Source organism: Antechinus flavipes, chromosome 3 (genome assembly GCF_016432865.1).
Source record: "Antechinus flavipes isolate AdamAnt ecotype Samford, QLD, Australia chromosome 3, AdamAnt_v2, whole genome shotgun sequence".
Lineage (NCBI taxonomy): Eukaryota > Metazoa > Chordata > Mammalia > Dasyuromorphia > Dasyuridae > Antechinus > Antechinus flavipes.
In genome coordinates this window covers 531665193-531690061 of record NC_067400.1, presented here as the reverse complement: position 1 = coordinate 531690061, position 24869 = coordinate 531665193, and the positions used below count along the sequence as shown (strand labels likewise).

The following is a 24869-nucleotide window of genomic DNA, read 5'->3' as shown; positions in this document are numbered from 1 at the left end:
GCTTGGACCACAGGAAGCCAGCAGCTACTTATGGGGAAGGCCATTGTCTGAATCCTTTGAAAGGTCACTGAGGGCCTCAGCTAACGGATGCTGTGTCTCCTGTAACTAGATATAAATCCATTCTGCCTTTCCACATAAAATCTCAAAAATTATTTTGGAGCTATCCATAGATAAAATAGTTGGGAAATGAAAGGCAGCATTAGCTCAGTAGGAGACTGGGACTGTGAAACCTCAGCATTCTAATTGCAAATCCACATGCCATTAATTAGCATTGTGGTCTTAAGCAAGTAGTTTAACCTCTCTCTGCCTGGGATAGCTCTCTAGAGAGAAATATAAGGGTTGACTAATTCGTTACCTGCCCATTAGGACAGATAGTGGCTTTTATAAAATGAGCATTCCAAGACTACTTACAGAGGATATGAGTTTCTTTTTCAACCAGGAATGAAGCTAAAACCCATTTTATTTTAAGTATCCATTATAGAAATATGGATGAATTTTTAACAGTTCTTCATAAAGATTCAAAACAATCCTGAAAGAAATTATTTACCAAAAAAATGAGGTCATGACACTTCATGAACATCATATATGGTCAGTATTGGGGAAATAAGAACAGAATGGAGTCTGGGAAAATTATTCAGAAATATAGCCAGAGGTTTATGGGAAATAGACGTCAAGTGCACTGTATTGTTGAAAGATTATTGCACTTGGGTAGAGAAGACCAGAGTTCAGATCCCAAATATGGCATTTACCTGTCAGGCCAACTGTTTATTTTGGAAAGGATTGATGCTAATTTGCTCCCTATTTCCTAAAACATGTGGTGAATTTAAGATGCAGAATAAGGTATATTTTTTGATATTGACAAAGTAGAGATTTGCTTTGTTTGACTCTATGTATTTATTATATCAGGTTTTTTATTTTTTTGTTAAATTTAGGGGGGTTATAAGGAGGAAAAAAAGTGAATGTTAATTGAAAAACAGACAGAAATTAAAAATTTGTGAACCTCAGTTCCATCCTTTGTAAAATAAAGAGCTTAGACTTGAAAACAATTGCTAACTTTTACATGAGATTTTAAAATTTACCAAGTATTTTTCATATATTATTGCATTTAATCCTCAAAGGAACCCTGTGAGGTAGGTTCTTTTTACATTTCCAATCGATAGATGTGGAAACTGAGGTTCAGGTTAAAGTGAATTATCCAAGGACATACAGCTAGTAAGTGTCTCAGTTAGATTTTGAAACCTAAATTGTTTAAGTTCAAGTAAAGTCTCCCTTACTATATTTTTGGCTTCTAAGATGGCTTCTGATGTCTTTTCTAGGTCTAAATCAGTGGTCTAAATCTATGATTCTGAAATCATGAGGTGGGATGCCTAGCCAGGTCTAGATTAATAGCTTTAGCTCAACATTAAACAATGAGGGAAATATTTCTGTTGTATTTTTAAGAGTATAGTGGTTTGATCAGATGAATTCTCTGATTAACTAGATGAGCTTACTGGGGAATGAGCCTCTGTGGATAATTTAGTTTTATCATATCAAATGGGTATGAATTTATGGCTTGCACTGTCATGGCTTAGAGTTACCTTTTCCTTGCTCACTTATAAAATAGGGGGAGTTGCAGAGTGGGGAGTTCCCAAATTACTAAATTCACATGTTTTTAATAAAAGAACATTCTAATTCCAATAGATTCTATGGGTCATACCATCAGTTATTATCCAGTCTTGTACTATGACCAACTGATTTTCTTTTTTACTCTTATATTTCTTTGATGACACATCATTTCACCTTCATAGTCTCTTACTTTTAAAGTAGTATAGTTTGCCTACAGCCATCATTTATTTTCCTATCCATTACCTTTGGGGTGATTTTTAACTTTAAATCTTTGGAAACTGTAATATTCTATGACTAAAAGTACAAAACTATTTTGGGGTGGAAGAAGAATTTCATGCTGAATGGACCTTCTCCCAATAGCATTTTGCTTTTGATGGTTAGATATTAATCATTTGAAAAGAATGACTGGATCTACAATTAGAAAGTTAACATTTCCATTTCAATAGAAAATTAATCATTGCCTTGAAAACGTGTGCACTACTTGTCCCTTCCAACTGTTTCCCTTCTCTTAATTATGCTAACTTGCTTTGTAGGTACCCCTATTATTATATGTTGCCAACTATTAAAGGTCACCATTTGTTTGTGTATGTTAAATGCAAATATACCATAAATTCCACATTCCTATTTGGCTGCCATTGTCCATAATGGACATTAGAGTCTACCTATTTTTAACATACCCCTTGGCATCTTCCTTAGATGCCAAGATGCAGATGTTGATTAAAAATTGTGTTTTCTTGTCTCTTACCAGCTTATTCTCCACCAATGGAAAACCACATTCTCTCTGGCAACAATGGCACTTTAGAGTACAAATCTTCCCTGCCGCCCATCTCACCTGGAAGGTACTCACCAATTCCAAAGCACATGCTTGTTGAGGACGATTACACCAGGTCAGTCATTCTTTTTGCTTATCCATGTTTTATGACTATTGTTATAAAGATGGAGTCTTTGTCTAACACGTTAGCAATTAGTGCGTGCCGTACTTTGGAGGATCTGAGTGGGAGTCGGGCATTGTATTATGTTTAAGTCATGTCCAATTCTTTATGACACTTTTTGAGGTTTTCTGAATACTGAAATGGTTTGCCATTTTCTTCTCTAGCTCCTTTTATAAATAAGAACTGAGGCAAACAGGGTTAAGTGATTTGCCCAGGTGACTTGCCCAAATGACTTGCTCATAAGCGTCTGAGACCAGATTTTAGCCCACAAAGATGAGCCTTCCTGACTTTAAGCCTGGCATAATATCCACTGCACCCCCCTAGCTACCAGTCACTCAAGAATACCACTTATATTTAGTATCCTATAAAATAAGAAAGTAACAGCTCAAGTGGGATTTAGCAAAGGCATGAAAGGATAATGTCATAGTCCCTAAGGAAATATAGAATGGGACTAACCTTTTTGGGGCAGACATGCTTCTGGCCACTATAGTTTCAGAATAAAGGGTACAAACCAGCCCTGCATGTAGTACTTGTGTATGTTAAATGAATAAATGTGTATCAGGATGGGAAGCACTCACACTAGTTGCAGAATGCTTCAGTGGTCCTCAAAGTGTAGTCCAAAGATTGTTGGGGTCTCTGAAACCCTTTCAAAGGGTCTACAAATTCAAAAAAAATTTTTTTTATTTCTGATATAGTAAATAGCTACAAATATAACCCATGTGAACAAAAACTCTTTGAACAGATTCTTGATAGTTTTTTTAACTTGAAGATACTGAGAACAAAAGTTTGAGAACTACTGTTTCAGTCCTGGCTTTGCTATCATTTGATTTGAATTCTCTGGAGCTCAGTTTCCTTCTCTGTAAAGTGTATATTTGTTGGGAAGAGGGAGAGTTGCTAAGCAGAAGAATTAAACTTGATGCCCAAAGGCCATAATTGGTCAGCAAAACTCCCCAATCAGAACTAGGTTAAAATGTTATTGAGAAATGTTTAACAAAATAAGCAAAAATACAGCATAACATAGATTATGCTAATTTGTGTTTTTCTAAGTCAACATGCCAAGTTTTCTTAAGTCAATATGTGGCTCACAGGGCTATGTCCTTATTTGTGTTTGACACCACTGACTAGGTGATCCTTTAAGGTACTGTTTACTTCCAGAATCCATGCAATTCTTTTTTAATTGTTTGTTTTAATTTATGGATTCAAATAAGCATTTCTGTAACATAATAAAAATATAATTGCACATGAAACGTCTATTATATACAACTTGCTATTCTTTTTGAATATGGAATAAGATTATCATATAAATTTCTTTTTTCTTTTTTTTTTCTTTCCACCTCCCCCTAACTCTAGAGGTGGCTAGTGCTAGACATAAAAATTTTATATTACTACATTATAATATTTTATAATATTAAAACTACATCATAATATTTTATAATAATAAAACTTGCTCTTAACACTTTGTATGCTATTAACCCTTTATATGTGCCAGATACTTTCCTAAATCTTGGGAAGATAAAGACAAAAGGAAAACCATGCTCTCAAAAACCTTGCATTTTAATAAATCAAACCTGTGTATATATACATACATATAGATAGATATATACATATATCTGCATATTTATATAACATATACAAAATGAATTCAAAATAAGTATGAGAAAGAGGGAACAAGTGGGACCAGATAACAAGTGTGGCTATTGGAAAAATGCTTCCTATATTTGACCAATCAATTCTTTGCTTTACTCATAGCCTAAATATTCCCATTTCCTGGAAATGAGTCATAACTCACAAAGAAGTAAGTGGGATTAGGGACTAGGGAACTGATACTTAGAAGGGTACTTTACCTATAGCACTCATGTACCAGGTGGCATGGAGTCAGCAGAAGCTGAGGTCATGGGCAAGATATTCATCCCAATTACATTTGGTGTGTGAGATGTTGATCTAAGCTTCTTCCTTCCGCAAGTCCTCCTGCTGTCATTGTCTTCCTTTGGGATCCTTTCTTAGACGATTGTGTCAGTGTAATAGTAGCCAATTATGGAAGACTGCTCAAGCTGCTTAGTTTGAGGACTCCTACCATGTAGAACACACCAGATAAGTAGATAATGGCAGCATTCACTAGTTTCAGAGTATCTGTTTCCCAAAGCCTCCCATTCTTATCACTAGCTAATTTGTTTCAAGTTCCAGAATCCCTAGCGATGGCTTTGTTGGAAGCCATCACCATCTCAACCTAACATCATGATTTCCACACTGAATTTAACATTTCTTTTGTGCAGTTCAGTAGTATATAAATATAGCAATCATTATATTTAGAGATTGATCTGACTGCCTTTGAGTCTGTCTTGGGAGAGGAAAATGTGCCCCCTGAGTATCCCTCAATATTTCCAAATCATTTGTCCATAGACTGTTGTCAGTGCACCTGTCCCAGAATGGTGTCATTAGAAATGACCTTTGAGATTATTCAGTACATTGATCTTCAAAATGGGAACCATAGTGTGACCCAAAAATATCTGCAGCCTAATCTGAAAAAGTCAACAATCTGAGTATAGGAAAATGGACCACATTCCACTCTTCCACAGTAGTTAATTATGGGCTTGTCTCCAACACAGCCACAGTATTGCCTTTACCCAATGCACCCCAACATCCCAGCATTCCACTCTTTTTATTTATTTTTCCCTTAAAAATTATTTATTCCCTTAAAATATACTATATATCTCTGATGGCTTCTTCAGCCATCATCTCTTCAAAATAACTATAAAATAACCATAACTTAGGTACTTCTAGTAACTGATCAGGCAACATTTCTACTCTTCACTCCTTCACCCAGTATGTTCATGCTCTGTCTTCCAGATCACATCATGGCTGCAATGGGCTCTCCTTAGTGACTTCTGGGGTAGTGGATGATGAGTAAGAGCCAACCCCCACCTAACCCCCTACACACACACACACACACACACACACACACACACACACACACACACACACACACGTCATTACTTTTTTTTCTTTCTAGTGAAAAAAAAAATGATTATATAGCACAAGATGAACAGCCATCAATTTTTTTTTGTACTCTGCATTGAAGATTACATTATCTTTCCCTCAAAATCTACCCATCTTCTAAACTTCCCTGTTTCTATTGAGGGCTCATCATCCTAGGTTTTCAACTTAAGTCTTCACTCAACTGAAATTGCTCTCTTTGCTCTCTCTCACTCTGTGTCTTTCTTTGTCTTTCTGTCTCTAACTCTCTCTCTTTTTCTACGTGTGTGTCTACTTTCCTTTTCTGGGTTCCTTCCTCTTTTCCTTTGTCTTTTTCCCCCTCTTTCCTTTACTCTCCCTATGTTTCCTTCCCCCCTTTGTTGAAAAAATAAGTTTTATCTACAAAACTCTAGTATTTTTACTCAAAACATCACCTTGGAAACATAGCTGATTAATTTGTTTAAAAAAAAACTTTATAAATGAATAGTTTAAGTGGGTTTTGAACTCATTTGTTAAAATATATATAAATGCTACCCTTTAGTGACTGAGAGAGCAATTGAGTAACATCAAAGAGATGAAAACTTACTGGATGAATTTTATCCAAAACCTTTGCATAATTAGTAGATGAGATTTTAAAATAAATGTCATCATCTAGTAAACATAGCCAGTGAAATATTCCTTTCTATTTTGATCTCCTCCTTTTTCTGAGGTATCCTTTTAATCTGTGATTGACATTCAAAAGAAGTATCAATACAAAATGTTCTAAAAGTCTCAGGTAGCACTGAGCCTTTGGGACATCCTGTATGAAATGAGTTTAGAATTAAACTTACAAATTACTATATTCAGTTCAATCTTGATTGAATTCATTCAATTCATTGAATCCCTAATCAAGGTTTAAAAGAAAAAATATAAATTATGCCCTATCAATTAAAATCATTATTAAGCCTTATATTTTAGTATGAACAAAAAGGCTTATTGCTCCATTAATCAATAAAATATTCTTTTCAAAATACCATTTCCTATTAATTTTATTTTTTAATTTTGTGTAGTTTTTATAATTTATATAATTCTTAGTATAGCACTAAAAGTATATGATTTTAAAATCGTTAAATATGAATACATAGGAGCATCTGTTCACAGTTTTACTGTCAATGGTTTTTGTTGTTTTTGTTATTCTTGTTTGTCCTTAATTCTCAAAGAGGACCATTTCATCAGGAAGGTGATGCTACGATATGCAAGTGAATTGGATTTAAGTGAAGGAGGATTGTACAAGGTCACCTGCCTCACTTTCCCCTCAAATGCCATCCTGGTCCAGTGAATAGATATGGATCAGGATGACTGGAAATGGCCCTGAGTGCAATGGAAGAGCTTGTTTTTCTTAATTTAAGGTCTTCAATAAGTCTTAGTTTGACTGAAGCAATACCTATTCAGTGATTAACACTGGATAGCAGTTGATAACAATACATGAACAAAATATTTAGATATTTCTTGCCATTGTTACCCTTTCATAGTAGAGATTTTGGAGCCAAGATAAGAAAAAAAAATAATGACTTGTCCAAGTTTAGACAGGGAATAAGTGGCACAACTGAGATTAGGACCAAAGTCCTATACTTCCTGTTTGTTATGCCACATTATTTTTGATTCTTAAGACAGTTTCTTCATATTCTCACAACTCAAAAGTCACTAATCAATCAATAAATGAGCAAGCATTTATGAAGCAATGACTTTGTGCCAGCTGCTTTAAGTTATGGAAATACAGATATAGCAAGATGAAAGACATTCCCTATCCTCTTACACTCTAGTGGGGTAAAAACACAAAAAAGGAAAATTGGAAAGAATATGCGAGAAGTAGGAACACAAGAGACAGGTATAAAGCATGGGGAGAAATGAAGCTAAGATGTTTATTCTAAAGCTTCCACCTCATAGAAACAGCCAAAAGAGTTTTGTTATCACTTATAGTCTGGGTAGTATCAATATATGATTATAATAATTGCCATAAATTATAATTGTTATTGCTATTTTCATCATTAATTATACTACTGACAATCTCAAAATCTGTTTCCTTTTCCTTTTCCTGATTTCCTTTTTACCAGGAAATACTGCATTAATAACAATTATGATTTATCATTATTGCCTGTAATTGCTAGCCATTTTGGCATCTAACACAGGAAATCATATACAGTAGGTTCTCAAATATTTTTTGAATTGACTTTGAGAAAAAAAATCAGTAAATATTACTGACACTTGCTGATTTGTAGGTAGTGCCTAAAATAAGACATTGACACAGCCCATTATATCTTTGAATATGTGGAACAGATCAGGTCTCAAACTAACATTTTTTTTTAATGACCAGAAACATTGTTTTCACATATAAATTAATTGTAGCTATATTCCAGTCAACTGGTAGCCATATTAAGTTAGGCTGAAGAAACTGAACTAGATTTGATCTTGGAAGTTCAATCTTGATGCCTATAACTTAAGTGAAGCTCAAAACATGTTTTTTTCCTGGGGTGATTCTAGAAGATAAAAGATTTTCAAATTTACATTTTTATCACTAATTGCTGAATATTAGCAAGTACTTTAAATTGGCCTAGTATTTTTAAAAACTGTCTCTATTTTACATTTTTAAATTTTTGAGTCCCTGCCTTAACCACATCAACACTTCACTCTGCAATCTTGAGCAAGTCAACATGATGTTTGAATATTGGCTTGACTGCTAATTAGTTGTTTGATCTAGACCATATTACCTTACCTGTGGTCTCAGTTTCCTAATCTTTTAATTAAAGATATTAGACTAGTTGATTTCTAAGGTTCATTACATTTTTAAATCATGGAATCAGAAGATTAGAGACTGAGAAATGGAAGTGACTTCATAGGTCATCTAATTAAAGTCTCTTGTTTTATTTAATTTTTTGAAAAATATTTTAAAATTTATTTAATTTTTAAATACTAAAATAGTGTTTTTACTCTTTAATTATTTCTTTAAATGCAATGTTTCTTTTGGGCTTCACAACAACCCCATGAGATAGGTTCTGCATAGTGTCATTTCTGTCATTTTCTTGTTCATTTCAGTCATGTCTGATTCTTCCTGATCCCATTGGGATTTTCTTGGCAAAGGTCCGGTTGTTTACCATTTCTTTTTCCAATAGATCCAGTGAATCAATTTTGTCAAGTAATGGAGATTAAGTGATGGAGCAATATGAGGTTAAGTGACTTGCCAAGGGATACACATCTAGAAAGCATCTACAGCTAGATTTGAATTCAGATTTTCCTGACTCCAGCTCAGTGTTCTTTCTTACCACTGACCCAGAAGCTGCCTCAGCTAATCTCTAGTGACCCTTAGCTCTAACGGGCTTATATGCTAGATTTGAAACAAATTTTATTTATGCTATCCCAGTCACTTTTCACCAGAAGCTTTCAGGTTAAAAATTGTGTGATGTTAATGAAAGAATACTTACTTTTTTCCTTCTGGTTTATTCTGTACAGTTGAAGTCAGTACTAATAATTTTAGCTTTCATATATATATATATATATATATATATATATATATTTCAAACTCTATTGACATGAGAAGTCCTAGTCTGGGTGTCATATTAATCATCTATAACTAATAGAAATCCTTTATTTCTAAGAATACGCAATGGAGACATCAACAAGTCTCATTTTGAGTATATGAAAAAGAGTTCAAAAGGTAGAGATGTTCTTTTTTCAAGGAATCCTTATTCTGAGCAACTTTCATAAATAACTTGATTAATATTGAGTAAATTAAGAAGACACAAATTGAGCATCTTGGGAGAGAGAGTGTATAACTAAAAAGAAACTCTAGTATCAGGAACCATCTCCATAGTACTTATTCTGCTACTTAAACTCTCTGACTTTGAACAAATTTCTCTATTAACAAAATTCAAGAGGATAATCAAAGGTGTGCAGGTAAATGTTTAACAACTGAGTTCTAGTTTTAGAGTTTAGTTTATAATCTTAATGCTTCTTTATGTCTTGCTTGTATAAGAAGTAGAGTGGAGAGAATGGTGGATCTGGAGTCAAGATTTATCTTCCTGAATTAACCTGGCCTTAGACGCTTACTATTTGTGTGACTGTAGGCAATTCACTTGATCCTATTGATCCAGTTTTCTCATCTGTAAAACAAGCTGGAGATGGAAATGGCAAATCACTTTAGTATCTTTGCCAGTAAAACCCCAAATGGGATTGTGAAGAGTTGGGCACAACTGAAAATGACTGAACAACAAAAAAAAGTCTTGAGAAGCAAGAAAACAATAATTTAAGCCCTGTTTTTAATGATTATTTCTCAAGTATAAATGCTTGCACTGAAAATTTAGCATTTCATTCCCACAAACTAGCCCAGAACAATTCTGGGGAGATTTAGTTCCTCCCCATCTCCCACTAGCATTTGGTGCCCTTTGGCCTTTTCAAAACTAGATCCCACAAAATAACTACAAAATCCTGCTATAAAGAAAGAGATACATTATTTAATCAAAATAGGGAAAATTCTTAACAATTTTAAAAGCTATATACTGATCTAATAGAAGTTGAACTGCTAGATAGATGGTCCAACAGGGTAAACTTTAGTTCAGAAACATACAGGACTATCAATAATTATGTCTATAGACTGAAAATATTACTTAACTCTAGAAAAATAAAGCACATAAATATTCCTTAAAAGACAACTGCAAAGAATTATGTCTCCCAGGCTGTATAGCAATGAACATCAAGGGAGGCTTTTCCAGTGGAGAGTGGAAGAGTGACAAAAACACAAAAAGAGTGAGTGTTTTAGGCTGCTACTCTCCTTCTTATGCAGATGAAAAAAAGGATGAGAGAAAAAAAAAAAGAATGAGAACTAAATTAAGAAGCAATTGACTCCTAATAAAAAAAAAAGAAAAAAAAAAGTATGGGGATAGGGAATATATCTTTATAACTCCAGAACTAAGTCCAGTACCTAATAATTACAGGAACTTTATTGATCAATTACTTGCTTAACTTGGATATTACCAAGGAAAGTGGGGAATTGGGAACAACTATAACATTCATCCTGTTGGTGATCTGACAGTATAAAACAGGCTTGCAGCATCCCCCAAAATAATGAATATTCCTTAAGAACTCTCACCTAAAAATTCCTTTCTCTGATGTTCAGTTTTCTTATCCATAAAATGAAACATATGGATTAATTGTTTTCTCATATCTATTCCAATTCTTGCACCTGATAGGTTTTTATCTCATCTCACAAACATAGGAAAAGAAGATGTTTACTGAACATTGTCAACTAGATAGCATAATAGATAGAGTAATGGATCTAGGATCAGGTTAATTCTAAGTTCAAATCTAACCTCAGACATACAGTAGCTTTCCTAGGTAACTCACTTAATCTTTGTCTGCTCAGTTTCCTCCATCTGTGAAATGGGGATAATAATAATACCTGCCTTCCAAAAGTAGTTGTAAAGATAAAATGAGACAACTTTTGTATGATATTTTACAAATCTTAAGGTCATATAAAACTCTAGTTTAGTTTTTACTACTATTCCTTCTCTTACTCTTTCTCCTCCTCCTCCTCCAACTCTTTCTTCTTCCTCCTGTTACCACTATTACTATTACTACTACTACTACTACAATCTGAGATATAGACTAACAAATAAACAAACCTAATTAGAATCTGTGTTATAAGTTTAAACAAATATAATTAAGATCTTTGTGATAATAGCTGTGTTGCAAATATCCACTCTCCACTACTCCAAAAAAAAGAAAAATGAAGTAATGAGAATTGTGTTTCCTCTTCTATCATAAAACAGCCTTTCTACTTGCTAAATGCAACTTTTCTTTACACACCATCAATGACATCCTCTCTCATGTTTTCCAGATTGTCCCCATTATCATTTCCACTCTATCCAATCATCAACTTCCCTATATTTAATTGCTTTGTGGTGCCACAAGTATGAAAATTCGGGCATAATAAATATTTGCTAACTGTAGACAGCTAGATGACACAGTGGCCTGGACTCAGGAAGACTTGAGTTTAATTCTAGCCTTAGATGCCAGGTGTGAGACCTTAAACAAGTCTGTGTGGTTTCTTCTGATGGAAAATGGACATCATAATAGTACCACCTTCCAGGGTTATGAAGATCAAATGAGATAATATCTATCAAAAACTTAGCACAGAGCCTACATGTAATGGATACATAATAAATGCTCATTTACTTCCCATTTTCTTCCCCTTGCCTTTCTCTATTTTCCTTAACAACAAATAACCTTTCCCTTCCTTTAATGTTTCTTTTTAAATATTGGAACCTATGACAACCTGTTTTGCTTTGCAAGATTCTGCTGAGCTGGCATGTTTTATTCTTAGACAAGAAACAGAATAGTTTGATAGTATTGTTGTACATCTGCAGTGTGAATCAAATTTTCATATCTCTTTAAATCCTGGGCTCTGGGTTATATATGAGGGCAAAAAATATGTAGCAACAGAACAACAAGAAGCATCATAGCTCAGAAGAGAACAGTGTCAGTGGAGGTGACCTTCATCCTATTCTCTAATTGTTCTCATTTTCCATGAGGATTTGATGTGCTTTTAAGGTGGTAGTGAAAATTCCTCTAAATAAATCATCATAAGAACTTTACCCTTGGTTTTATTGAATATCTAGGAACAGTTGTTTTGTAGAAATGTTATTTATTCTTCATGTATTCATAGGATTACATGCTTTTCCCCTATTTTAAAATTTATTTTATTTTTAATTTATGGAATTTCCATAATATCATATAATAAAAAGATGAATTCATATGAAACTGGATTATAAAATTATAGATTTTGAACTAATAGGGATCTTTGAGACCTTTAAGTTCAACCCTTTCATTTTAAAAGTAAATAAATTAATGCACAGAGATTTTAAGTAACTTTTTTAGGATCACACAGCTAGCAAATGTCTCAATTGGGATTTGAACTCAGGCCTTCTTGACCCCCAAATTTTGTAGGCTCCCTTATTATAACATACTGCTTCTCTGTTGCTATGTAGAACACTTCATTACATAGCAGTAATGTCAATCATCAGTCACCTAATAAAAGCTTTTGCAGTAGAACCTATCAGAACTTGTCTGCTAGATGTATCATAATCAAGAACCAAGAGGCATCTCTACATCACAATAAGGTACCAGAGGAGACCTGATGTAGAAGGTTATACATTTATTTTTACATTTTTGAGTTCCATTCACCTTCTGCTTTGTTGGAAAATTTCTCCTCACTCAACTCAAAATGGTTCTTCTTCCCAGATATGGAAGGCAGTTATCCCACATCCTTCAACATACTTTTTCTCAAATGTCAAGCCAAATCAATGTTGTATGCTTATTTCTACTGGAAGTGACTCATCTTACCTGTCAGATTTCAAAGGATCTGTAAATTTTTTCATAATCACACTGTAATATATGCTAATAATAGCTTAGGAATGGCATCTTTTAATAGTATTTCTTAATCTAAAGGATTTTAGTAGAATGATTTCTATATCTTCAAATGGTAAATGTTTTGGACCAGAAATGCCTTTTTGTTCCTCCCAACTTCAATTTCCTCTGACTGAAGTACACAATAAATAGTATATCTTTGAAAAAAATTCATCCTACAGTAATCCAGAAAAGACTTTAGAGCTCACCTAATTCAATATTCTTACTTTATAGATGATGAAATTGAGGCCCAAAGAGGTAAAAATGACTTGTTCACAAGCACACAGCTCTAAATAAATGTAGCTCTTGAACTAAAATCATTTTATCCTCAGTCCATTTGTCTTTCTACTGTACCATACTAGTATGTTTCTCCTCATTCTGATAAATTCTCATTTTCTTTCTCCTTTACACATAGAAACAAATGCAGAATAATTGATTTTCAAATGGATATGTAATTAGAGTAATGCCATAAGCATATTACCAGAACTGGACCTAAAACCTCCATCCCAATATTTCTGAAAATGAGGATATCTTCCATAAGTCCAGGGGGAAAGAGGCTATGCCAAACATGAGACTTAATGAATGTTCTGGACTTGAATTCTCCCCTTGTGAGCTGCCGATTGGTATTTATTATGGAGTAGACATCTAGCTTTCTATTTTTAGAAAGCCACAGCTATTAGAGTGATTTGGGGGTGGTTTTCAGATGTCCACTTTCACTTGGACCTCATAAGAGACTGGGCAGGATAGCATTTAGCACAACCAAAAATGATTCAGTTCACTTCCAGTTATGTGCAGGAAGATGCTCTACTTTCAGGATTGCTGGAATTTTGGAGTTGTGAAGCCTTACAGCTGGCATGTCTGGTCACAATGCAAGATAGAGCCAAAGAAAACCAGTCAAGGTGAGAAGTTCATGCATATATGCTTCTCCCCTCCTTACAGTGTCTGAGAAGCACAGCATTATAGTGAATAGAGTTCTAAACCTGGAGTCAGGAAGAAATGAACTCAAATCTTGCTTCTGATAATTACTAGCTTTATGATAATGGTTGTACCATTGAGGCAAAGCTGTCAAGTGATTTTCCCAGAGTCATACAGCAAGCAGTCTTTAGTGACTGGATTTGAATTCTGAGCTTATTCTAGGTCCATGGCTCTATTCAGTAGACTACCTAGGTGCCTCTTAATCAAATTGCTTCTTAAAATCTTAATTTTCTCATCTTTTAAGTGAAGATCACTAGGGATTTAAATGGCCATTCTGTCTCCTTCCAACTTAAATTCTATAATCATGAGATCTATATAGTATCTGTTTGAAATATTCAAGATTCATGTCATTCCCCCTATGCTTTCTGTGTTATCTGTGTTTTCTGAACCTAATATTTCTTATTCTTCACTATTTGTACTGGTATATTCTTGGAATAAAAAATATTGGGAGTAGGAGGTGACAGAAAAAAGATAGACCATTGAATGGAAGATCAAAGGAAGATTTTTCTCTTTATTGATAATGGTACCACAAAGATTTGGGGGTTTTCCTACTTAAACTGCAAGAAATGATAAATGAAAATCCTATATTAGTGTGGATGGGGGAGGACTACAATGAAAATTAAGTGATATCATTACAGAGAGATGCTTTCTGTCTGTGTCTTTAATTTCACTTGACCGGGGGTGGGGGATATCTGGGAGGGGAAGAGGAGAGTAGAAGTAAATAGTAGTTTGAATTTGAAAAGTACTCTTTAATTTTTCACTTTGCTATTTTATTCATGGATCACAGTTGTTTGCGTATTGTCTCCTTATCTGGTGAGTCCCCTGACAACAAGGATTGTCTTTTGCTTTTTTTTGTTTCCCCAAAACTTAGTAGACTGCCTGGCATGTTATAGGTGCTTAATAAACATTTATTGACTAATTTATTGACTGATACAGTGCCTGACCAATAGAGAGAATTTAATAAATGTTTGTTGGTTGACACATTGGAAATATAAATTAGCCAGACACTGAGTTTGTCTTAAATACATATTTGTGTACATAGATACACATTCATATGTAAATAATTCTCTGTGTTGCTATAAAGTTAATATAGTCTTGAGGATGTTATTGTTAAAAAAAAAAGTTGACATTGAAATAAATCATGCTAATTTAATCAGCATTTTTAGGCACCTCCTATATGCAAGTTAGAGTTCTAGGGCCTACCTTTGAGAAGACCAGGCATAAATGTAAATGATTTTTGTCCCTTTACCATCCAGAAGCTTAACACTAGCTATTGAAAACAAGACAAAGATAAAACTTGCTGAATTATGGTGAAGATGTGAAAAGTACCACCTGAGAGGTAAAAAGATAGTAGTGGTCCTAAGCAATTTACTTCCTGTCTGTGATCCAGCTTCCTTATCTGTGAGATGAAGATAAATAAAGTATATAATCTCTAAATTCATGTCCATTTCTATAATCTATGATACTCTAGATTTTGCAAATTATCAAAGGAAAATTACCTTGTATCTATTTTATATTAACCTCCTAATGTACATGTTTGTTTCTCCAGTAAAGTTCTTAAAAATAGGGGTTGTTTCAAAACTTTTTCCCCCCTTTTGAATCCACAGTGCTTTATCCCCTACATGGTACATTTTAGACCCTTCATAATGAAGAAGGGACCCTGAAACTCTAAAACTCCTTGAAGGAGAAAATCTCCTTCAATTTTGCCTCAGTGAGGGACCCTGCCGGAGGGAAACAAGATAAAGAGCTTCATTCTGTTATCTAGGTAGGATTGGTTCAGTCCTGAGCTAAAAGAATTTCAACCCTGTTCAATTAAAGAAACTTATTCAATTCTATTCAAATTCTGTAATACTAGGCAACCCTTGTTGTTGCTGTTGTTGTTGAGCCATTTTTTTTCAGTGTGTCTGACTCTTCATGACCCCATTTAGAGTTTTCTTGGCAAAGATCTTAAAATGTTTTGCCATTTTCCATCTAGCTTATTTTATGGATGAGGGAAACTAAGGCAAATAGGGTTAAGTGATTTACCCATGATCAAATAAGTAGAAAGTGTCTGAGATTAGATTTGAACTCAGGAAGATGAGACTTCAAACCTGGTACTCTGTCTACAATACCACCTAGCTAATAGTAATAGTAACCACCTCGGTAATGTAAAATTGTTACTCAAATAACTTCTCTGTGCTATATTTAACAATGTTTGCCCTTTAAATTAAAAGATCCTTTGACATCTCCTACTGCTTTAGAAGACAAAAGAATCCTTATAGTTATAGAACAATATAAACAATATACTCTAAAAGCAGATTGAAGCAGAGTGACAAAGGGTGATAGAATGAATAATCATGATCAAGTCCAAATAAGCAGATTCTAATCTTGATTCTGCAAGTTCAGAGCTGTGTAACTTTGACCAAAAATCTTTATTTTTCTGAATCCTGTGTTCCTTGTATGTAATATAGAGGTGAAGGTCTGCATGATTTCTAAGACTCCTTTTAGCTTTGCCATTCTGTGATGGAGTGAATAGTCCTAAAACATCCATTGACTTCCCCATTAAATTCCATTTTGCAAAAATCATTAGTTTTCTCAGATTTTCTTTAAAAACTCATTGGAAAAGATACATCCCACATTTACTCTTCCATATCCTCTTCCAGAATACAGTTTAGGTTCTGACAATTATAAAGCTTCCTGTTTCCAGAAATAGCTCTTTTTGTAGTAGCTATAATTATGGCATGTTTTAGGAAGTCAGAAAACTCTAAGTAATGAAAACAACTAGCTGAGGCAGCATGACTTGGTAAAGAATGGCCTTGGCTTTGGTTTCTGAAGATTTGGATTCAAGTCCTCACTCTGTTTTTCACTAACTGACATTGGAAAAGCCATTTACTGTAATCTAAGCCTCAGTTTCTCCATTTGGAAGTAAAAATAAAACTAGTACAACTGTCTTTACACATATACATACATATGTACACATAATTTTGAATGTTCATGAAATTGAAAATTTCTAAAGAATTGTAAACTAAGTAACTAGCATCGGAACCAAACTTATGAGCCTTTTTTTTTTTTTTTCTCACTAATTCCTCCTACTAGTTTCCTGTTATCAGGGTCCACATTCTGTACTGAACTCATAACAGTTCATTTAAATTTCACTCCAAAGAAAATTAGCAAACATGGATTAAGCATCTGTTGTGTGTAGAACATTGTGCTAGATTCTGTAAAATATAGGAGATTTAGACATTTCTATAGAAATTTCTTATCATATACAAGTGTGATGAAACTACAAGATGATATATAGCATAGAGCATTGGGCTTGGAGCCAAGAAGACCTAAATTTAAATCCAGCCTCAGATAATTTAATACCTATGTGAAGCCTAGAGAACTCACTCAATTTCCTCATCTATAAAATGGGAATACCCACCGTACTCCTACGTCTTAAAGTTGTTGTTAGAATTAAATGAGAAATGTATTTTAATAGCATTTTATTTCTCCAAATATATGCCAAGATAGTTTTCAACATTCACCTTTGCAAAACCATATACTCTAAAATTTTCTCCCACTTTCCTATCTCCCTTCTCCCCAAGATAGCAAGCATTACATTAAACATGTGCAATTCTTCTAAACATATTTCCATATTCGTCGTGTTGTACAAAAAAAAAAATCAAATAAAAAAGGGAAAAATAACATGAGAAAGAAAAAAAGACAGCAAACTAACAACAACAACAAAAGTGAAAATATTATGCTTTAGTCCACAGTGTCCATAGTCCTCCTCTGGATGTGGATGATTCTTTCCATTACAAGTCTTTAGAACTGCCTTAAATCATTTTTTTTTGAAAAGAGCCAAGTCTATCATCACAAAATCTTGTTTCTATGTACTATGTTCTCCTGGTTCTGCTTCACTTAGCATCAGCTCATGTAAATCTTTCTAGACTTTTCTGAAATCAGCCTGCTCATCTAAATGAAATATTTATGAAGTACTTATTAGCACACTGTCTGGAACATAGTAAGTGTTATATAAATAAATGTTAGACATTATTTATTATTATTGTCTTTTCCCAATAATCCCATGAAATAAATAGTATTAAGTTTCATTTGATATTTGTGGGAAATCTGAAATTTAGAAAATGAAGTTATTCACTCACCTTTCTAAACTATTATTTTTATATAAATATATAAATATAAAAATACAAATAATATAAATATAAAATATTATTATATTACTCCCAAGATTCCATAATACAATTATATCTTCTATGGTCTCTATTCTATTGTGAACAGAGAATAGTTATTCTTTCCATATCACAAGCATTAGAGGCCTAATGTCTGCATGATCTGTAAAATCTGTAGAAAAATTTCTCCCTCTCTTTATACCTGTTATAATAGAAGGAATAACTATATTCTCTGCTCCTTGAACATGTACTACTCTCTCCTTCCCTGAGTTCTTTGCTTGTAGGTCCTGATCTGACACTGATGCCTTGAGTTCCTTCTGACCCCCTTTTTACCTATTGAATTCCTATTCATACTTAAAAGTTAATTCAGTTGCCACCTGCTTTGTGACCTCTTCCTTGATTCCCTAGTCAATAAAAGCCAAACCATTTAGACCTCTCAATATAAGTTGTTTTACGTCTTGAATGTGTATAGATTGTGTTGGATGTTGGAGCTCTCATATCTTGTTATTAGACTATGTTTTCCGTGAGGATAAGGGATTCTATTTTAGCTATAATTTCTATTTCTCCTAATTCCTAGAAGAGTGCTTTGTGAGTAGTGGTTATCTAATAGATATTTGAGGCAGATAGGTAGTACAGTGGACAGAGAGCTGAACATGAAATCAAGATGTTTAAATCTTGCCTCAAATACTTGTTTTTTTGTTTTGTTTTGTTTTGTTTTTACTCTGGACAAGTCACTTAGCCTGTATTTTCTTCAATTTTCTCATCTATAAGATGGGAATAATAGTAGCATCTACTATTCCAGGGTCATCATATAGATAAGATGAGGAAATGTTTATAAATTATAAACCTTAAAATTCTATTTAAATGCTATCATCTAGTGTTATTATTTGCTAGTTGAATTATTATTCAAGGATACATAATCAGTACTGGTGTTCCAAGTCTTCTGACTCCAAAGAAATTATACTGCCTCTCTGAACCCTAAATTAGACCAAGGAAACACTTATTTTGTTGATTGTCAAAGAGATTCTTTGCCATGTATGAGTTGACCTAAATGGTCATTCCATCTTGGAGATTCTGTGATTTACTCCTACATAGGTGTGGCAGCAATGCCTATTGTGAGGAATGCCAGTAAAAAGAGATAAAGGAGAAACCTGTATTCAAATGATGCTTTGCACAACTTAGAGTTCTTCCAACAAATCAATTAACTTACAAAGATTATAATAATTGACATGCATACACATCACAAGGTTGTTTTAACGAGAAATGGATATGACAGTGTATGTTAAAAAGCCCTGGGTGAAAGAAAGCTGTTGTAATCTTTCCCTGGAATTTTCAGATTACAAATAATTTTGTTAAATTAACTTTGTGAAGTGAGTCATTCAAGTATTATTATCCTCATTTTATAGTTGGAGAAACTGGTGGAAAGGTTAAATGATTGGAGAGGTTAAAATGACTTCACAATTGTCACAAAACTATTACAGTAGCAAGAGAAAGAGAAAGCTTTTTTGAGTTCAGGTCTTTTCACCTGAAAAGTAGGTCTAATAATCCATTCATTACATGGTGCTGCCTTTCCAAACATTATATTGCAGAGTCAGAGTACCAATTATCTTTTGTTTGGAGAGACAGTGTCAGTCTAATGGAAAGGTCACTAGATTTAAAGTCATTAGATTGCAAGTGACTATATAAACATGAGTTATTAATTAATGTCCTTTTCAATAGTAAGATCAGTTCTATTATAATAGAAGCTAAGGTATTTCAGAATTTTAGTTTATATATATATATATTATATATAATATATGATTTTAAAATATGCAAATAGCAAATGATATGTATATTAACTATATAAGCTTCTTGAAGGTAAACACTATTTAATTTTGGTCCACTCTTTCATTCCTTAAACTTATATTTGTAATATCTAGCATAATACTTGTCATATAGTAGGCACATAAATTTTTTTCATGTATATCCTCAGAATTCAGTATAGTATCTTGCATATAATAATAAATAAATATATAATGTAATAATGTATAAATATAAATAAACATAATAAACATAATAAATGTTTGCTGAAGTAAGCTGAATCATTGGGTGCCTATGATCAGAAATTTCTGGTTTATAGTGAAAAGTAAAACAACAAAAATGGTTAACTTACTCTTTGAATCAACTAACCATCATCAGCTAGGAAGTGATGAAGTGGTTGATTATAACATGCTAATGGAGATCTCTCTGATATCCCCAAAAGATGCTTCATAAAAGCCTAAATTGTCATAGAGACTTTAGTATGTTAGAACCCATAATCAATGTAGATACTGCTTGTCCCCAAAGTATGCACTTCTTGTGTATTGCAAATAGCTTGAAATACTTGAATTTTCTCAGAATCACAGAATTTTAGAGCTAAAGTGCAGTATTTACTCCAATTTACATTTGTAAAGAAATATTTTCTTTAATATCACCCAAAAGTGGTTATCCAGGGTTTCTTTGAAGACCTCCAGTGACGAGGGATGTTATCCACATCCCAAGATTCCTCATTCTACTTTTGGTCACCTCTTATTATTAGGAAATTAATTATTAGTTTTCTTGATTTAATAATCACAATTTCCATGTTAATTCATATTTACTTGGTATATGCTAGATAAATGAGAAGCAACAGGACAAAGTAGATAGAGAGAAATCTTGAAGGCCAAGAAGACCTAGGTTCCTGTCCATATACTCTTTATGACTAGTGTGACCTAAGAAAAATCTTTGACTTCCCTGAATTCCAGGAAGTTCTTTAAGATAATAATTAAAAGGTGCTGATCTGTATATGTCCAGGAAGTTTATTCATCTGGGAGTAAGTTATTCTTTGATTTTATGCATGGTGTTTATCCCTTCTGTTGACATTAAGTACCAACCACCTTCATCATCTTAAAATTCCTTGCTCCCTGAACTGGTTTCTTAGCTTTAAGTGATTAATTCAACCTGTTCAATATACCCAATTAAATGATAAACTTCATTTTATAAAACAACCCCTTTTCTCCTTCATTCAAAGGATTAGTCTTCTCTGAACTCAAAGCCATCTTCTCTATTATCTAGTCTGGATAAAGAAATTGCGAGCCATTTCAGTATCTTTGCCAAGAAAACCCTTAATAGGGTCATAAAGAGTTGGACATGACCCAAGAGACTGAACAACAATGTCTGGCCACCAAGGCTATCTTACGATTTTTTTATTTATACTTATACATTATTATATTACATATTTATTTATTATTATGTGCAGGATGCTATGCTAAATTCTGAGGATATACAATCAATGAAAAAAATTATGTGCTTACTATATGACAAGCTAGATACTACAAATATAAGTTTAAGGAATGAAAGAGACTGTACTGGTAAACTGGAGAAGATACTGTATTTGCAGTTAAAAGCTATGAATGGAATCTACAGCTCTTTCCTAATACTCTTATTTGAATTGATTAAAATTTTAATTGTTATGACAATTTTTTTAAATGTCTACATGAGTAATAGGTTTAAGTCCTTATTCTTCTGCTTTCTAAGCAATAATACCTTGAGCAGGTCAGCTAACCTATCTGAGCCTTAAATTTTTTGTTCAGTCATTTCATTTATGTCTGACTTTTCATGATACCATTTATTGTTATTGTTCAGTTGTGTTTATGACCCTATTTGTTTTTTTTGGCAAGGGTACTGGTTTATCATTCCTTCTCCAACTCACTTTACAGAAACTGAAGCAAATGGGGCTAAATGATTTGCCCAGGACCACACATCTAGTCAGTTTCTAGGGTCAGATTTGAACTCATAAATAAGAGTCTTCCTGATTTCAGACCTGATGTTCTTTAAAAAATTTAGGGTCACCTAGCTGTCCCCTTTTAAATGTTAGACTTCCTAATTAAGTGAAGAACAATATTGAGCAAGAACTATGATTAACCTGATCAATGAAATATATTAAATTTTCCTAAACCTAAATCCAAATAAAGGTATTGTCTTATTTCTTTTATTTAGGATCTAAACTTGTTAACAATATAATAACTAGCCTCAGTTATGTCAGCTATAAAAATAAGGATAATAATATTTTTGTCCTATAGACCTCACAAGGTTGAAGAGGGAAAAACTTTATGTAATACATAAATTTCTCTTGAATGTGAGTTATTATTATTATCTTAGATCCATGAATTCAAATGTGTGTTGCTTTAAATTTATTGTGTATTTGTGTTTGTGTCTTCTTCCTGTTAGCGGCCAGGAACATAAAATAGAGTTAGTATTTCTGACACATACTCAGAAAGAAGAGTCCTGGTCCTTCATCTTCCTAGCCTGAGTCTCTGAATGGAGCCCTAATATAAAGTATTGGCTTTTCATTCAATCTGGGTTAGGTTGCAAACCCCACAGCAATTTGTTGCCTGAGCATCATTCATAGCTGTCTTTCAGCATATGCGCTTCCTAGATTTCCTCCATCTGCTGGATATCCATTTCAGGTTATTTTCCATGGATATATTATGTTACAAGTTGCCTCTTCTCTACATCCTTTACTTTGAATCCCCTTGGTGGGATTTAATTCTACCTCTCGCCTTCCCTCCCCAGTTCCATTCTTAATGGCAGCTGTAAATTTCCCTGGGTTAGCTATTCCCTTCTTTCAGATAAACAGATTCTTCAGTATGGATATTAAATAAAACATGACCTCCCACAGATCCTTATAGCAGACAACCATGCCCGTCCCCTAGGCTTGCTTCATTGCCAATTATCTCTGCCCTTTGTTTAATTCATGTTCTCACCCAGACCATTTGGACAAGTAGAGCAAGTGGGATGGCACGAGAAACTTCACTGATATCCAAAGAAGTTCCTGTTTACTGCTTATCCCTGGTACTTCTATTTGAATGGATTAAAATCTGCATTGTTATAATAACTTTTAAAAAATGAATGAGTGATGGGATGACAGTCTCAGGACCTCTTATTATCTCGATGTCCACAGACACATGAGATACTGTCCATCTGGATAAATAATACATTTCAGAGAAACAAACATTCATTAAATAGAATGACACAGTACTGACCTACAAGTCATGGAAACTGTATTCATAGGATCAAAGAGTTAGAACTTGTAGGTACCTCTGAGCTCAGCTAGAACCTCATTTTAGAAATGAGCAAAAGGAGATTCAGAAAAATTTAGTAAGTAGCCCAAAGACTGAAAGGTAATACTGGCAAAGGTGGAATTTGAACCTGAGTCCTCTGGCACTTTGAACTTTATCATACTTACTCCCAGCATGACATAGGGCCTGGACCTGCCACTAACTGTATAGCTTTTTTCCCCCTTATCTCTAAAATGGGATGAATAGATTAGAGAACCTCTAAGGGCTTTTCTATTCCTCACATTCTATTCTAACATTGTATGTGCTATTTGCAAAGTTCATGTTCCATAATCCTTTTATCTCTATCATTCTATGTTTTAACATAATTTCTACTTCTAATTCTTTGTGTTCTGGGGCCTCTTTCCAGCTCTAACCTTCTAACAACCCTTCCACATCTGTCTATTTTCTATGATTCCTTAGAGCTATAACATTTTACGTTCTAACATCTTGTCTGCTTCTAACCTTCTGCATTCCATGGATCCTAAAAGCTTTAACATCCTGGGTTCCAAGGCTCTTTTCAGGACTAGCATTTTAGGATATTTTAATATAGTAAAAAGGATAAGTATATTCAGTGGTAGACATAGAATAGGAAATACGACATTTCAGGGGAAAGGAAAGCAAATTCATTTAATTATATCAGCATCAAATCTGTTTCCTTCCTGCTGATAAAGATAAAATTAATTTGGAACAGTTGTTTCACTGGGGAAAATCTATGTGAATTCAAATTGAGCTTCCTGTAAGGGAAGACACTCACTCCCTACCCATACTCCAACTCCCAATAATCCTTATATTCAAAAAGAGTTCAAATTGGCATTCATAAGTTCTTAGCTAAATAAATAGTGTTAACTCATGCAGCTAACTTGGCATTCAATTTTGGATACTTTAATTAGACTAAAAGCTTTCAAAGATTAATTTATTGATTTATGAGAAAATGGAAATACACACCAGCCCAACATCAGATTTGGCAACTCAGGTGTTTGCTCAGGTGTTGTAGATTAAAAATAATCATCATCATCATTATCTGTTCTCTGGACTCCTTGAGGAGAGAGGAGGATTATATTTTCATATTTTGTCTTTTTGTGATATCACATTTTAGCACCATCATCTATAGAAAAGAACCTTGCAGAGATATTTTTGTGCCTTCTTTTTTACTCTTATAATACTCCCTTTTCTCTAAATCCTTTGACCTTCTCCCTCTTTGGTCTTCCCCATCTTTTCTCCAAGAAAAATAAATTTGCTTTTCTTTGCCACATTATCTCTGACTAATCTTCAATCTGCTGTATATGGTCAATCTCTCAGTGAATCTCAAAAGACTGATGTTCTTGTTTCTCCTTGGTCATAATATCTCTGCAATAGACTGAAGTTGACTTTTGATTCATCTCAGGGCTTAAAGTAAAGGTGTAGGTATGGAATACATGTGTTTGGGGAAAGAGAAAAGGAACAGAAAGATGAGGGGCTTGTTATATAGATCTAGTAAATTCCACAAATCAGCAAGTATATATTAAATGCCTATTAAATGGTAGATGTACTAGGCTTTAGGAATAGGAGTACAAAAATGAAACAATCTTTCTTTGCAAGAAACTTAGGTTTTGATGGAGAAGGCAGTGAGTACATGTATATAGGAAAAATATAAAGTCAGTAAGTGCAAATAAGTATAAAGCATTAAATACAACATAATG

The 24869-nt window shown here is 33.7% G+C and overlaps 1 protein-coding gene across 14 annotated transcripts in view; it reads left to right on the top strand.

Moving 5' to 3' along the window:
• The window catches only part of DLG2 (discs large MAGUK scaffold protein 2), a 2591935-nt gene that overhangs the window by 1937340 nt on the left and 629726 nt on the right, over positions 1 to 24869 (top strand). For all 14 annotated transcript variants that reach the window (XM_051987236.1, XM_051987235.1, XM_051987234.1 and 11 more), the window contains one exon: positions 2354 to 2492. In XM_051987236.1, the coding sequence (XP_051843196.1) occupies positions 2354 to 2492 (139 nt within the window). The remainder of the gene's footprint in view (positions 1 to 2353; positions 2493 to 24869) is intronic.